Genomic DNA, 16,413 nt, shown 5'->3' with positions numbered 1-16,413 from the left:
TGGGGGTGGGGGGTACAAAGGATTTAACCCAGAGGTGCTTTACCCCTGAGCCACATCCCCAGCACCTTTATTGTTTTTTTAAATGATACAATATGGGTTTTGTTGTTGTTTGACACAATACATCGATTGATTAATTGATTGGTTTTTATATAGTGCCGAGGATTGAACCCAGTGCTTCACACAGGCTAGGCAAGCACTCTACCACTGAGTTACAACCTTAGCGCCCCTTTTATTTTATTTTGAGACAAGGTCTCACTAAGTTACTTAGGGTCTCACTAGATTGCTGAGGCTGGCTTTGAACTTGTGATCTTTTTGCCTCAGCTTCCCAAGTCACTGGGATTACAGGTTTGTGCCACCATGCCCAGCTCTAAATGATATTTTGATGATCACCACTTAGATTCTGAATAGTTCACATACCTTTTATTCAAATTTAAAACTACAACAACAAAAAAAATCACTGTGGGATTTTTTTTAAGTTGTAGATGAACCCAATATCTTTATTTTTATTTATCTATTTTTTAATGGGGTGCTAAGGATCAAACTCGGGGCCTCACATATGCGAGGCAAGCACTCTACCACTGAGCCACAACCCCAGCCCCACTGTGGGATTCTTAACTGAGCAATTTAATTTGGGGATGCCAGCCCCAGGATAAATTGTTTTCAAAAATGTATAGATGAGTTAATTGCTCTATGTTTTTTAGCTATAAACCATTTAAATGCCAGTGAGTGCTACACCCCATGTGACACCTTTGGATTGGGAAGACTGAATATGAAGCCATTGTTTCTTCTGGTTCCTAACAATAAAATAATCAGTGATATAGCAGTGACTTGTGGATCTGTTTCCAAAAATGATCATAAGCCATTAATATACAGCTTAAAGTAAAGCATAGGGAAGTACAGAACACATTTTTGTTTTGATCCTATCGAAATTATTTTTAAATTCATCAGGAATTCATTTCTACCAATCTTGATTTTTTTTTAGGGGGAGTGGGAGAAAGAAAAAAAGAAGAAGAAAGTGTTAAAAAAGGAAGGAAGGGTAGAAGCAAAAAAGGAAGGAAAGATTTTGTATTAGTAATAATTAGGAAGATTTTCTCAACAAGGTGAAACAGATGGAGTGGTCAAAATAAAATCTGCTACCAAATCTTTTCTGCTCCTTTATAGGCCCAGTAGTTCAATTTATCCAGGAAGAAACTGGTATTCATTCTCAAAAGTATATGTTGGTAGACTGATAGGTTTCTAGTTTTAAAGTAATATAGTGTGTCTTTTTTTTATTTTATTTTTTGGTACTGGGGATCAAGCTAAGGGCACTTTACCACTGAGCTACATTCCCAGTCCTATTTATTTTTTATTTTAAGATCGGATCTCACTAAGTTGCTGAGGGTCTTGCCGAATTGCTCAAGTTCACCTGGAACTTGCAGCTCTCCTGCCTCAGCCTTCTGCATTGCTGAAATTACAGCATACGACACCAAGCCCAGCTATGTTTCTTTTTTTAAAATGAGAATTCCATTTCTGTAGGTCCAACCAAATGGAAGCATGCCTCTGTTCAGTTCATCTGGGTGCCAGGAAGCACACAATGCTCCATTAGTCATGGAGTTTTAAAGTCACAGATAAAAAAATGAGGGAGTTAGGAGACAGCCTCACAGCCAGGCCTCATGTAAAACACTCTTCAGAGTATCCCAAATATGGTGGCATGCAATTATGGAGACAGTGGTTAACTCCTTGGAAGTGGTCTTTCAACCATTTCTACTTGCTTGTCTTCTATTACCTTGGTTATGAAGTGGCATAAGAAAGCTTCTGGGTATCAGCAGAGGCTGGGGTTTTGTGACCTTGCTCACCACAGGGTATAAGAACAACATGGCCGCAGGACCTGTCTTAATTGCTGGATATACAAGTCCACATGGGATTATTCATCTTAAATATTTTCCTGTTAGAGATAATTTTATGAAAGTGTTTACTTAGATGTAGCCTTCAGATTTTTTTTTTTCTTCCTAATGTTGTCCTGCCAGGATCTGTACTATCAAAAGTCCTTTTCAAATAAAGCAAAAGAATAACACTTCAGGAAACAATATTCTTATTTCTTGCCTATTTTTTTTTTTTAAAGGAAGTGGTGGTGGCCTAAATGCATTGTTACAAAGACATTCACTTGGAAGTAGGATGAGACTATCATGCTTCTGTTAATTATGGCCTCTTTATAAACTTTAAATTATAGCCATTTATTTAAGCACTACCAAAATTTATTGGATAACAGAAAATTATCTAGCTATGGTGTTCAGCCTCTTTTTAAAATTCCCTTGATTCAGAAACTGATAGCCAGAGGTGATTATGATCTTAAGGTCCAGTTTTCCTCAGATATTCCCAATTGCAAGAGTGGGACTGCAAGAGGACATATTTTTAGATAGGTATACACAGTATTTTTAACATTTTTAATGGAATGTGGGATCTACGCTAAAAGACAATCTTAGATGTTAAATTATGACCCGATATATAGAACTGCAGAGAGATTTACCTCCCCAGAAGTATGTGGTGACATCTTAAGGAGATGAGGGAGCAGGAGGAATGAGATGATGGAGCTCCATGCAGGCACTGCCAGGGCTGTAAAATTGGAGTCACTTGCCTTATCTTCAACTTAGAAGCAAATATTTACATTCCAAAAACTAAGAACCCAAGGTCCTTCCCAAATTGAATTCAAGGATATTAAGATGATAAGATTCCCCCCACCTGTCTCAGAAGGGTTGGGAGACAGTTCTCCCTTTCTTCTGTAACCTAGATTTAGAAGTTCCCCAACTGCAGTGAAGACCAAGGTTGGAATGGCATCTAATTTTCATGGTGTCAGGTGGAAGGGGGAAATTCCGGCATGGGGAACCAGTACAACCATTTTCTATCAGAAAAAATAAAATGCTTTTCTCCCTCTTCACGAATAATTATATTTGCACTCTGGATAGTATGAAGAAAGTATTAAAAACTTTGAATCAGATCAGACTGGTTAAAATACAGATTCCAGGTTGACTCCTCTGCTGTCCTCCTCCAGTGCTAATTCATTGTCTGGGTGCCCAAGATCTGAATGGAAACAGCTGCACCAAATGGTTCTTATCAGACTTGTCCATGGCCAACGGATTAAAAAATGCTTCTTACAGACCAGTCTGCCTCTGCTAGCATGCTTTCTTGAGTTCACTCCTGTGTCTTATGACATAAGTATTTAGATTTAAGGATACTTTTTTTTTAAGTTTAGACTTGAGGATGAATTTGATGTTTGACACATCTCTAGTTGATATTTATCTATTATCCTTGAAGACTTCCTACTCCCATTTTTTAAATACTCTATTTAAAACATCAAATCTTTTGAAATCTTTAATATGACCAACAATTTTGCTCACCCAACTGCTGATCTCAATGTTTTCCCAAAACCACATTGACTTCTCCATTGTCTTTAGTTGTCATTCTTCTAATCACTTTATATTTGTATACTGCATTCCAATTTATAAAATGGTGTTTCAGTTATTGTCCCATTTGATTCTCACAGTATTTGGAAATAGCTAGAATTTTTAGGAGTTAAGCTATTTATGTCAATTTGAAATATATTTCAAAGTTTGTTTGAAATGAGATATGAAAAGACTAAAATTCAGAATACATCTGAGACAGAAAGTTATCTAGCTATGGTGTTCAGCCTCTTTTAATTGAAGGAATCTGTTGTGATATTAACAGCTATCAGATAATAGACATTCCATGAAATAACATTTGGACATATTGAGGCAGACTCTCTTCCATGACGCATGTAAACTATTGTCTGTTCCTACTTTGGTTCCTGATAATTATTTTTCTCTTAACCAAAAGATAAATATAAATATGAAAGTAACTGCATTAAGGGTACTGTTTTCATACTGTGTTTCTTGAATGCCTTTAAATCCTTTAAATGTTAAAAAATAAACAGAAAATTTAATATTTTGATAGTTTTCAAAGCACTTTCACATATGCTATTTAATTCTTAACAACCACATATGAGAGACATAAAAATACACCTTTCATAGATGAGCAAATGGAGACCAAAAGAATGCCCAAGGCCACATACTCAGGAGGTGCAAGGCCTTAGACCTCCAAGGGGGGTACGAGGACATCAAGTCTTGTCCTGCTCCTTTGAAGAAACACCAAGATGATGAAAAGCCAGTAGTGCTCAAAGTATCACAAGCCCTGAAGTGTTCAAATTATTTAAATGTATCATTTTCTAAAATGTTAGATACTTGAGAACACAAGTCCTGAGCAAGGCCAGAAGGGTGCTATTTGAGAGCTGCTGTGAGGCACTGATGTACCTACCAGGTAGAGGAGCTGCTGTGATGGCCGGCCCAAGAGCAGTGCCTGCAGGACCACCTCCCTGGTCTTAGTTCATCCGCATGCACTTCAAAAAATTCATTTCAAAAAAATAGCAGTGCAAGATCTTTGATTATTGTCATAGACTCCACTTAGATGCAAAAAAGTAACTACTAAGGTTAGTGTTACAGCCCAAAATTTTACTCTGCTGAGTAGAACAGTTTCTCAAGCAGTTACTACTGAAGCTATATTGAGAGTCCTTTCAAAATTTGCTTCAGGAAGCCTTTTGCCTTTCTTTGTCTAACATCCATTCTTTTCACAAAACAGGATCTTCAGAGGCAGGCTGGAAAACTGGAAAGCCAAGCCGCCCTCCGCAGCTCAGGCCTCCACCCGCTCCCCTTGCATGCCTTTCTCCTGGTTTAATGAAAGCCGGAAAGGATCCTATTCCTTCAGGAACCTGCCTTCACCTACAAGTCCCCTTCAGCCTCCTCCTGAGACTCTAATTTCAGATAAAACGGGGTCTAAGGTAGAAAACACATGGATTGAAAAAGCAAACCAGAAAAACCCAAACCCCTCCTCCTGTTCAGTCTTTGGAAGGCGTCCTCAACCTGTGTGTGCTCTGGATCCGAGGAACCGTGTGGTAACACAGCCACAAGCAACGTGTGGTGTTTCTTGTGTGAGGAAGAGAAAGCCTCACTTAACCATCACCTGCTTTAACACTGTTCCATTCTAGAGTGTACATTTCTCTTTGGTTTGCCTGTCTTTTCACGTACTGCTATTTAATCTGAGTTTGACAGTTAAGCCATGCTGGGAAAAGATACATTCAAATCATGAAACAGTATGATAGATCTGTTTACTGAGTAATCTAAATTACATTATAAAACTATTTTGCTATGCTCTTCAAGATTTACTGGAAAACCGATAAATTCGGGACTGAATATGTGTTTGATACATCTGAGTGAAACTCCTTAAAACAAACCAGTGCTGACTTGGCACCATACTTCTTCCTCCTTTTCATATCAAATTTCCATGCTGAACAGCTGTTGTAATTTTGTCACCAGAGTTCTTTAACTTTCACATAATTAGGAATTATATGCATGGGTGTGATTTGTTTTTAAATGCATGATGGTTATTTCCAGCATGACACTGCAAACCTTATCTAACATTTTATTGAAACACGTATATATATGGTGGCTAACTTTCACTCGTCGTTTGGTCTCCTTTTTTCTATGTTCACCTTTCTTTCTCAAACAGATACGTGTAATTAATGTTACTTGAATTTAATTCTTTCCTTGAGGTTAACAGCTCAAAGGGTTTTGACTGGGGCCTGAGTTTGTGTCTCCATTGACAATACCAGATGGTGACGTTCTGTGTTAAAACACCCTGCTGCTTAAATGTTCTACTGACCGAGCTCCATGTGCTCTGATTTAAACTTCTTTTCTGAAGTTTTAGCAAATCTTGGAATTAGTTTGGCACTAAGTATCCTAGCCTCTGATGTAGTGTTTATTCTGGATAATCAACTTAACCCAATACAAGGGAACCTAATGGAAAACTAACAGTCCAAGTTCTAATGAAGTAGAACATGAAACTAGATGGTTGTTGGCCAAGTTGCACAGAGTTCCTGGGAATCGAGCCATTCTGCTCGCATTAGCAAAAGTTTTGACAGCAGTAGAGCATCTGGGCCTTTTACTATCGGATCTGAGGCATTTAAACGTTGTTTGAGTAATTCTACCATCAAGTCTCCAGATTTGGTTTAAAATGTTTCCATGAATGCAGCTAGGTAGCCATTGTTAAGTTTCATTATAATATTCTCTGAACATATTAATGATGTTCCAGGGAAGTCTTGTTTACATATTCTACCTCCCCAGCCCCAGCTGATTTCCAGCCCCATGTGTCTGTTCTGTGCCCAGCCTCTTTGGTTGTCTGCTGGTGCCATGAGAGTTTCATTCCAGCATGGAACACGCAGAGTGTTGTCAGACTGTGTCCTCCCCCAGAACTCATCATCTTGAAGGGTACCTCCAGGAGAGAATCTGCCACTTCTCACAGTATTTATCACAGACAGCCGCATGCGCTCCTTCCCAGGGGTGCTCCAGCTACCTTCCTGATAGGAATCACCATCTGTTCCTAATAACTCAGCCTCTCCACACCATCTTGTATTTTTACTTACACTGTTACTCATCACGATTAGGGTCAAAGAAGATAGGCTTATTAATATTACTTCTCTGAGCAGTAGCAGAGGATAATGAATTCTGTACCCTTGGAGAGAGATTGAAGAATCATCTCTCTAAAACACCTCTCCTTTCATCAGATGGAGAAAGCACCAGAATTCTCAATTAGGCACACAGCATTCTCAACCACTGGCCGGTTGAAGGTCATTACCAAACCCAGTATGAGTTTCTTCTGAGATGGCTTATAAAGAACCTCTGAGAACTTGGAAACACACCTGCTTCTGGTTCACTTGTTGTGCCCCTTTAACACTGAGCTTCCTTTGTTTTTCCAGAATTTTACCTTCAACGATGACTTCAGTCCCAGCAGTACCAGTTCCGCAGACCTGAGTGGCTTAGGAGCAGAACCCAAAACACCAGGGCTCTCTCAGTCCTTAGCACTGTCATCAGATGAGGTACTATAGTGACACTATGAGCAGACAGTTGTCTCATAAAATATACTGGGAAAATGGTTTTTAGGATAAATTATTGCATAGAAACCAGCAGGATCGTGGCTTTGTATTTATGTAAAGTCTTCGTGATTTCTCTCCCTCTCTCTCATCAAGAGAGTACTGTGTTGTTTTCAGGGTCACTTAACAGTGGCGAGGCTGGGACCTGGAGAGCAAAAACAGCTCCGCTCCTATGGGGGTCACAAATTGTCCATTCCCTTTCTCCCTTGCCTCTACCGTGGTCACACCAAAATTCTGCTGTTCCTTCTGGTGTGGATCCTGATGGAATCATTGCAATAGTTCTGACAAGGAAGGAAAATAGGGTGAGAACCACTTACTTAGAAGCAAGGGTCATGGTGAGCATTGCCAAGAATTATTAGGAGATAAATGTTTATAAGAGAGGCAGGAAATTACATTAAGGATTTGGTTCCCCAAAAGGGGTGGAGGTGGGCAGGCAGACACAACGTAATTAAAGATATTTTTGCTCTTATTTAAATATTCATGCTTATTTCTTTCTAACATGATTTTTGTTTTGTAAAACTTCTGTTCCCTGTAAACTTTCCTGCCTGTATTCTTCAAGCCTGGCATGATTTTAAGTTTATTAAAACTGTGTACTGTTGATGTTTTACATCCTGTTTCTATAACCCTTTTCTTCTTGATTCCTTTGTTGCCCCTCACTCAGAGCCTGGATATGATAGATGACGAGGTGAGCTGTCAGTGGGCTGTGTGGTGCCTTATGTGGTAGTGTTTGAACCTGCTTTTTTATCCTTACAAATTATTTAAATCAAACAATACAAGAATAATTTCCTCCATAGTAGAGAGTTTCCTTGTCTTAAATAGCTTTGTTCCCTGCCCTTGTCTATATCTTAGCCAAAAGATGTTCCTGAATCAAGAGGTTCTAATTCCCACCTCCAAGTCCCTCTATGTATCTCCCATCCCCGTTACCTTGACTCCTTTCATTCTTTAACATCTCCTCTGCCTTCATCTCAGCTTACCCCATCCCCTCCTCTGTGTTCCTCATGTGGGTCACCAAGGTGACTCCTGTCTTTCCTCTGAAGCCTTTCATTGCCTTCATCTCCTCTCAGCTTAGCAGTTGTAGGAAGCAATCTGCCCCTTTGCACTATGAAAAGCAATATTATACAGAGCCTATATTTTTTTAACAAACCAGTTACTGTTGTGCTCTGCTCCTTACTGTGTTATCTGGGACAAATCCTAAAGACTTTCTGAGCCTCAGTTTCCTCGTGTATTGAAAGTAATTGTGGATATTACCTGCCCCACCTTCCTCTCAAGTCTGCTTGCTGCTCAGTGAAATAATAGTTGGAAAGTTTCCCATAAGAAAGCTTGAGGGTTAATGCTCTCCTCTTCCAAGTGAAAGATACCTCAATATTTTAAATGTGTTTTTATAAAACTTTAATGTCTTATCAGAGGATAAACGCAGAGTGATGAATTGCATGTAGAGATTTATGAAATATTTGTTTTCTACATCTATTTCCAGAGTGTTTTGATATAAAAGCTTGCAACATTAAAGTGTATTTTTTTTCAATATTGAACTTCCTACATTAATAATGTGCTTTATTTGGGGGAATTTTTTTAAATTTCCATAGACCTAAAACCACATAAGTAACAAGCATATTTCTTTTTAACAATATTAGAAACATTATCATTTTGTGGTTTAAAAATAAATGCGGCTCTAGCAGGTTAAGAAATTCCTTTTGATAGCATAATAGGAACCATAGCATTTTGGTCCTTTAACAACACTGCAACATTCCTATCTCAGATCCTTGATGATGGACAGTCTCCCAAACACAGTCAGTATCAGAGTCGGGCCGTTCATGAATGGAGTGTGCAGCAGGTTTCTCACTGGTTAATGAGCCTAAATCTGGAGCAGTATGTCTCTGAATTCAGTGCCCAAAACATCACTGGAGAGCAGCTCCTGCAGTTGGATGGAAATAAACTTAAGGTAAAGAATTATTTGTCTGTGTTAGGTTACCAGGTATGATTTGTACTACTTGTAGCACCTAAAATGTTTTCATTAGCCCAGAGCCTTCTGCATATTGGAGAGACAATTTCCCTCAACAGTCAGTAGAAAGGATGGTGAATTATTTCTGAGTTGGAAACAAAGTTTCAGAAAGTCCATCATGGGTTCTGAAATGAGTGGTAGGCTGCTCAGGAGTGCTAGGGACCCACTCCATTGCTTCACGTGGCAACACATGGCCCATTTATTAACTCTGCTTACTTCCTATGTAGTATGAGTTTTAATAATGGCCACTGTGGACTTTCATCATATTGAAGTTAAGACCCTGATCCATGAATCTTCCTCTCCTTGTTCATTTCTCCTTCACACTCCCTCTTCCCTACATGACACTCTAAAACTGGGATGATGTTCTCCCCAGAACTTTCTTCCTTAAATATATGCAGGCTGTGTCTTCCCTCCACCTGGATCACACTCTCTTTTCCACTAGGAGTCTGGTCCATCTCAGAGACTGAGGTGGCACCCACTCCTGTGGAAAAAGGGCAAAAAGAGCATACAACCAGCTCCATACACCCTCTGCCCACTGCCCCAGCCCCCTGCTAGGCTGACCAATAGATGAGTAGCTCTTGACAATCTTGAAAAGGTTAGAGATCAATCAATAGCTTGTGAATATGAAGGCCCCCTTGACAAGGCTGTCCCTGTTGGGGAGATGGATGCATCCTGCTGTTGATGCTGAAGGTCATGAAACATTTAAAGTATGCAACCAACTCCCCTTATTCTGAATTCTAGGCTTACCGAGCAACCTCATTACAATCAGGCTTCCCTTGCAGGTCTGCCCACGGGGAAAGAATGGCTGGTTATGCTGATATGAGTATTCTGGCCCCAAAGACATTTTTGGTTTTCCTTATAAATGACTACACTGCCAGAAAGGAAACCATTTCAGTTTTCTCTGTCCTTCTTGGAGCCCTCTGTGACAGCCGGTGCCCATGTTTACCCTTTGAAATACTTTAGCAATACTTTTACCTATAAATGTTTATAGCACAAAGGTTGGAGAAGAAGGATTGTATCTTTTTCTCATTTATTCACTCATTAAAAACCAATTGGAAAGCATTTTTTTAATGAGCTTTAGGGTGTACTTTGCAAGGGACTTCTTAGAATAAAAGAACAACAAAAAAACACAAACCCCCAATGTACACAAACTTTGAATAAATAATATCAACTCTGACCTCTTCTATCCATGTTTCAATTACAATCTTGAACATATTGTGATGTTATTTCTCATAAGAAGCAGAGCAGCCATCAGTTTTCCCATTCAGTTTGTGCACGTGTTTCCTTTGCAGGCTCTTGGAATGGCATCATCGCAGGATCGAGCTGTGGTTAAAAAAAAACTGAAGGAAATGAAGATGTCTCTAGAGAAGGCTCGGAAGGCCCAAGAGAAAATGGAAAAACAAAGAGAAAAGCTGAGGAGGAAGGAACAAGAGCAGATGCAGAGGAAGTCCAAAAAGTCGGAAAAAATGACATCAACTGCAACAGACGGCCCTGGTGAACAGTAGCACACCCTCCAGAGGGTGAGAATGCTCAAGAGAAGGCTCCCCTCTTCCTGCCCTGTTCTCCTCCAGAAAAAGAGGCTGGTGATGGGGTAATGCTGCTATAGACAGACTGAGGAACTGTGTGTTGAATGACTGCATTTTCTGCAATAATAGAATGCACTCCTAATTTTAACCCCTGAAAGAATCCCAAACCATCTTTGGTTTGTTAACAAACCAGAGATCTCATTTGGGAGAGACACAAAGTAGTTGTGTTGCTCTCCTGTCCTACTTACCAACATCCTGTGTTGTGTTGGGCGTGTTGTGTCACGTGGAAAACCAGCATGACCAGGACACCAGGACACCCCCCTGGTGTTCATGTAGCACTTGGAATTTTCAGTGTAGGATCCTGAATCTAGGCCCTTGCACGTATTTGTGTGGCAGAGAGCACCCTGCCAATGAGATCTGGGACGCATATTTGCTTCTAGGGCTGCAGAGTCCAGTCTGGTGTGTGGGAAGAGCTCCCCCTCGGTCCTGGGTCTGGGCAGAGAACAGCACCATTGTGGAAGCATGGTGTTGTGCCACATAATTTTGTCCTAAGGGAAAGAGCAAGCACACAGTCCTGCTTGCTGGGCATCAGAAAAAGTGAAGAGAATCATAGTTATTTGTTAACTGTAGAAGAGAATAAAAGCCTTAAGAATGTGGATGTGGGTATACCTTGGGGTTTGAAGGTAACATTTATCCTCCAGATGTTGCTGAACAAAGAAGAAAAAAGTCAAACTTTAATGTAGCCTTGGGATGTTGGGATATGTTGTTTACTTTGCTACCACTGTATGTTCAGTATTTCAGCAACACTGGCAAACACAACACAGTTCCTTTGTCCCCCACACACAACAAATTGAACAGGAAATTGATTTTTAAGGAAACCAACATTTTCAGGTTTCCTCTCCTGGGGAACATTCTGGCTGGTCTTCAGCCTGCCTATGACACAGTCAGGAATTTGTCACATATTTTCTACTCAGAATTTCCCAAGTGGGCTCAGTTAGTGTTTTAACAAACTCACTTTTAAGGAAAATAGAAATATCAGTTAGAGAAAATTTAGATTTGAGTAACATTCAGCCAGAGAACCAATTTTTTTGAGCACACAGAACGTTCCTATAAAACAGAGCTGTCAGTTAGTTACATTTTAGAGATATTTTGAATGGTTTTTCTGAGCCATTCTCTACCATACTCCAGAGATTTCCACTTTACAGTTGAAGTTTGTTTAAGGCAGTACATAGGATACACTTTGGTAGTGGAAGAACTTATGCTTATTTTAAAGCCAGTATTAAGGACTTCAGTATTTCACCAAACTTAGTTGAGTGTAGGAGACTAGGGCAGAAAGAGGAGAAGATAAACTAATCGAGAAATTTCCAATGATGAGGGGTTTTCTTTTGTATTTTGTTTTGCTTTTTATGCTTATGTATCTTGTTCTCTTTGCTGCTTTGGCTCCAAAAATGAGGTCATCCACTTTCCAATGGACAAGTTTCAAAGTACAACTTGAGGCCAGATAAATTTTAGATAAGTATTTTACCTCTTGTGACACTGGGTCTTGCTCTGCCCTCAGTGTTGTCCATGCTGAAGTGTTGTACACGCAGAGCACAGGAGATGGCTCTTGAGTATTACAGTAACAGTGTAAGGGGACTCCTGCCATATAGCCCCACCTAATATTGTTAACATTGTGAGATTTAACTTTTATTATTTTTAATAGCCAAGTTCTGAAATTGTCTGAACTAGAAATGTATTGTCTTATTCTTTCCTCAAGGTCTGATTCCTTTTCTGCCACAGTATGGTCTGGTCTGCTAAGCTTCAGTGATTTTGTCACCAGGTACAGATCATACATTCACTCCTCAGAAACACTGATGTATAGTAGCTTTTACAGTTAGGAGAGGCATTGTTAGATTTTTCTGTCTATCTTCATTTGGGATATGATAATGAAACTGCCATACTCAATACTTATTAATATCTAGAAATGTCTGGTGCTTCCTATTATTAACATCACAAGAAACCAGGAGCAACTATTAATGAACTACAAAATTCAGCAAATCTTTCCTCATACTTCTAGAGGATTAAATTAGTAAAAATCTGGTAATGCTTGTGTTTGCTATTGTAAATTTTTGCCATTTTCGCTTTCTTTGAAGAAAAAGTAACCTGGATCACACTGGAGGTTTCACTGTATTCAAGAGTGGTATGATTATTTTAAGTTATGTTTACACTTCAGTAATATTTGAAAATGAATGTATATATTGAAATGTCTATAATTCTCTGTCTTTGCCCATAATTTATGATCTATTATATTGTATTTTCTTAAATGTCTTAGAAGTATTGTTCTTTATTATAACTTTATTTGCATACTTCAGTGTTTAAATCAAAGTCATACTAATAATGTTAAAAATCAAATTCTTGTTCCTCAGATCATTTAGTGTATATTATAACCGTTTTGATTTTTTAAGTTTAATTGTAGTAATTTTAGGTCTAAATGCATTATTTTAATGTTACTACTTAAAACTGCTAAAATTGTAAAAGGGACTTGATTTGATTGCCCAACAATGAAATATAAACTGATTGATACAAGGGTATGAAAACAAAGTGAAGGACCTCAGATCTTGTGAGCATTTTGTTTTACTATTATTTTTTTTACTATAGTGCATGGTGATTAATTGAGGTTCTGATGTCTTGCACAATCCTCCTTTAATGCTAGTACTTTTCAGTGTTCATACACTTTAACACAAAATTGTTATTTCATGAACCTTAAAGACTTTGCAGTTTTTTTTTTCCTTATCAGAAAATGAACAAAAAGGGATTATCTGGTTACCGAGTACTATATTTTAGTAAGGGACAGCTCAGTATGACTCTAACTATAGCCAGAAGTGTTTTGGGGTATGGGTGATGTTTTGGAGGGAGGGGGTATAAATAGTGAGCCTAAGCAGTAAGTAACACTATGGGAGCTGGATCAGGATTTCCACTAAAGAACTTTATAACAGATTACTGTTCTTAAGACCATTTCCCTTAAAGTAACTCACAGTTATGGGATACTTCTCTTGTTCTCCATCCCTTCAGTGCCCCCCCACACACACACACACACACAATGAATCAGAAGTGTCTTTCTGTATTCAGGTAGGCCAGAAACCTGTCCCCACCTGCCAACATCACACAGCCTCTGTAACCACAGCAGTCAATAATTGCAGTATGATAGGTGCTAATGCCAAACTCAGCTTTCAGTTGGCACAGAGTGGGTACATCCACCTTGTGCTCCTTTGTTGTTGGGAACAAGGTAGCAGGAGGAAAAGTGAGAACCAAATTAGCCCTTCTCACCGCCTGTGCCCCTATAGTCATTTAACCTGAAATCCCCAAATACCTCAGGCCCAACCTAGGAGACCTCCACAGGTCATTTGATCTGGCAACTCACCCCATGTCTTTCCCTGAGGACAAAGAATTCTCACTGAAGTTCTTTGTGTAATAGGATTGACATGTGCTTATAGTTTACATTGTAAACAACAACAACAACAAAAAGGTAAATTAAATGTGCATTTTTATAGATGTGCTAATTCATTTATAAGTGTGGAAGATTAGACTAAGCTTCAAGAGGATATTCAGTGTTTAACAATAATGTTCAAGAAGATTCTGGAGAAAGGAGTCCCCAAAATTATAAGAGAAACATCTGCACTTTGAATGTGTCACAGCCCTCTCATTACACTGAGATATTTAAGAATTTTCAAATGCCACTTGTCATTAAAGGTACTCCCAACACAGCTGGAGTAGAGGGGCACTTCATTTTGGTGGACAGTGGTCACAGAGCTTTGTGGCACCTGCTTTAATGCAAAGGGTTCATTGTTCTCTGAAGAAAAAAGGAAGATGGAAATGAAAAGCTCAGCTTTCCATCTTTTCTAGTTCGCCTCTTTAACCTGTGCACAGTTATTAAAGCTAAGCCATTAAGGATAAAGTCCATCAGTAAAATGTCCATGTCTTCTACCAGAACTCTTCTCATGACGGTAGGACAGGGGAGGGTACATTCTCCAAAGAAAGTAATGTTATGGGAAATTTGAATGTGCTCAGTGATTCACTCCTGAAAACCAGCCTGGGTATGCTAGCAGATTTTGTTTGCATTTGTCTTGAGTATTTAAAGTCTCAGGAAATTTAGTCTTGGTCCAAACACTGGGGAAAAATTAACACCAAACAACACATTTTCATAACTTGAAGAAGCAGCGTAGAATAGGCCTGACTGAGAAGCTGGAGAGAAAAGAAAAAACCTAAAGAATAAATTTTCCCCAAGAAGTGAAAACAAGATCTATAGACAGAGGGTCTGACAATAAACTGTGGGTTTATTGAGAGAATGGTTTTAACTTGAGGGTTCACATATGTGAGCAGCATAAACCAAGCACCACTGTAACCTGTCTCCAGATCCTCAGAGTTAGGGAGGAACAAAACAGGATGCTTTCCAATCCTTGGCCCTACCCAACCCCAAAGCACTAGGGATTCAGCAGTATTTATGAGGTAAGGAAAAGAGAACAATAGACTACTCCACAACATGCATGCCACTGCGTAGGTATTCAGAACTACATCTGTGTGAATCTATCTTCCACCATACCCATATATATGCAGCAATTACAAGGCGTAAAAAATACTGTATGTGGAACTTGGAATGCCAATTAGGAGCTATAATCAGAGCCTTATTGCCACTTTTTGCTTATCTATACATTGAATGGCTCATAGATTTAAGAGGGTTTTTATTTTAATGTAGGTATTCCTACTAAATGCACTTACCTTTCTCTGTGTTTATATATTTTGATAAAATTGATTTATTAAATATTTAGTATTTTAGTAAGCTAAAATCTTCTCAAATGTTTGGTTAATGCTTTGGTGTGGAGACTGCACTTTTTTTCTTTTTTTCTTTTTTTTTTCTTTTTTTTTTTTTTTGTATTAGAGCTCAGAAGACATTTATGTAGCTTTGGGCATTTTCAATGGCAGACTACAGTTTTCTTGGCTAAAAGTTGCACTGTGTGTTCTTGTGCATTGGCTCACACTTCCAAAATGACATAATCAGTAGCTTTAGTTACTAACTACTGGCTCTCTGATGGCAGTGTTGCCCTCACATGACCATTTATTGACTTCTTGTGCCAAGTAATGGCATTTTGGTCATCTCGTGCTGATAATGGCATTTTGATTGTCACCAAAAATAATGCAGGTGGTTCTGAATATATATTGTTGGAAGGTGTACATGTCAGTTTCTTTCAGCTCTTTTATTCATACATCCAGGTTTTCTATTAAGGATGTGATCAGTCGACTGTTCATGAAAGAACAATTGGCCAGAGATAATTAAAAGTGGGAAGAAGCACTCCAGCTAGATGACACCTCCCAACAACATCAAACTGAGTTAGTGCTTGGTAAAATTCCTTACATATATATGCGGATGCTTCCTTCATTATTATTTGATGTCACAACTACTGCTCTTGTATTTTTAATGGTGTTGCAGTCAAACCACTAATACACCTGCTACATATTACAAAACTGGGCAGCTGAAAAATGAAAGATAATAAAGTCTGTTCTCCTGTAAGAATTTGATTCATTTTCATCTTTCTTTATATATCAATAAGAAAAAGTTGTTTGAAAATAATTTTGAGTCCAGCAAGTGTGAGTAGCATGTTACCTGAAACTTTTAATTTGTATATTTCGATGTCTATTCATTTATTTGCATGGAAGAGACAATAGTGCCATGTCTGAATTGTTCTCTTGTGCTTGGTTAATATGTACTGTTTCAAATGACATTCCTTACTCTTTGGTTTTCAGAGGCATTCAAAGCAAAATATAACAGTGGTCCTTTGTTTTCTGACCAATCTAAAAATACCTGTGTTAAATTTAATTTGTTAGTGTAAATAAATTTCTTGCCAATGAGTATTATTGTTGTTAAACAACGAATGCAA

The 16,413-nt window shown here is 38.7% G+C and overlaps 1 protein-coding gene across 1 annotated transcript in view; it reads left to right on the top strand.

Annotated features, from left to right (window-relative positions):
- Positions 1–16,413, top strand: part of PPP1R9A (protein phosphatase 1 regulatory subunit 9A) — a 322,192-nt gene extending 305,779 nt beyond the window's left edge. The window contains exons 18-22 of the mRNA XM_081284725.1: positions 4,630–4,942; positions 6,803–6,922; positions 7,638–7,661; positions 8,733–8,915; positions 10,268–16,413. Coding sequence (XP_081140851.1) covers positions 4,630–4,942; positions 6,803–6,922; positions 7,638–7,661; positions 8,733–8,915; positions 10,268–10,480 — 853 coding nt within the window. The 3' untranslated portion in view covers positions 10,481–16,413. The remainder of the gene's footprint in view (positions 1–4,629; positions 4,943–6,802; positions 6,923–7,637; positions 7,662–8,732; positions 8,916–10,267) is intronic.

Source organism: Spermophilus citellus, assembly GCF_964194105.1.
Source record: "Spermophilus citellus genome assembly, chromosome: 3".
NCBI lineage: Eukaryota > Metazoa > Chordata > Mammalia > Rodentia > Sciuridae > Spermophilus > Spermophilus citellus.
Note: the sequence above shows the minus strand (reverse complement) of the source record. Positions and strands in the feature narration are given on the sequence as shown.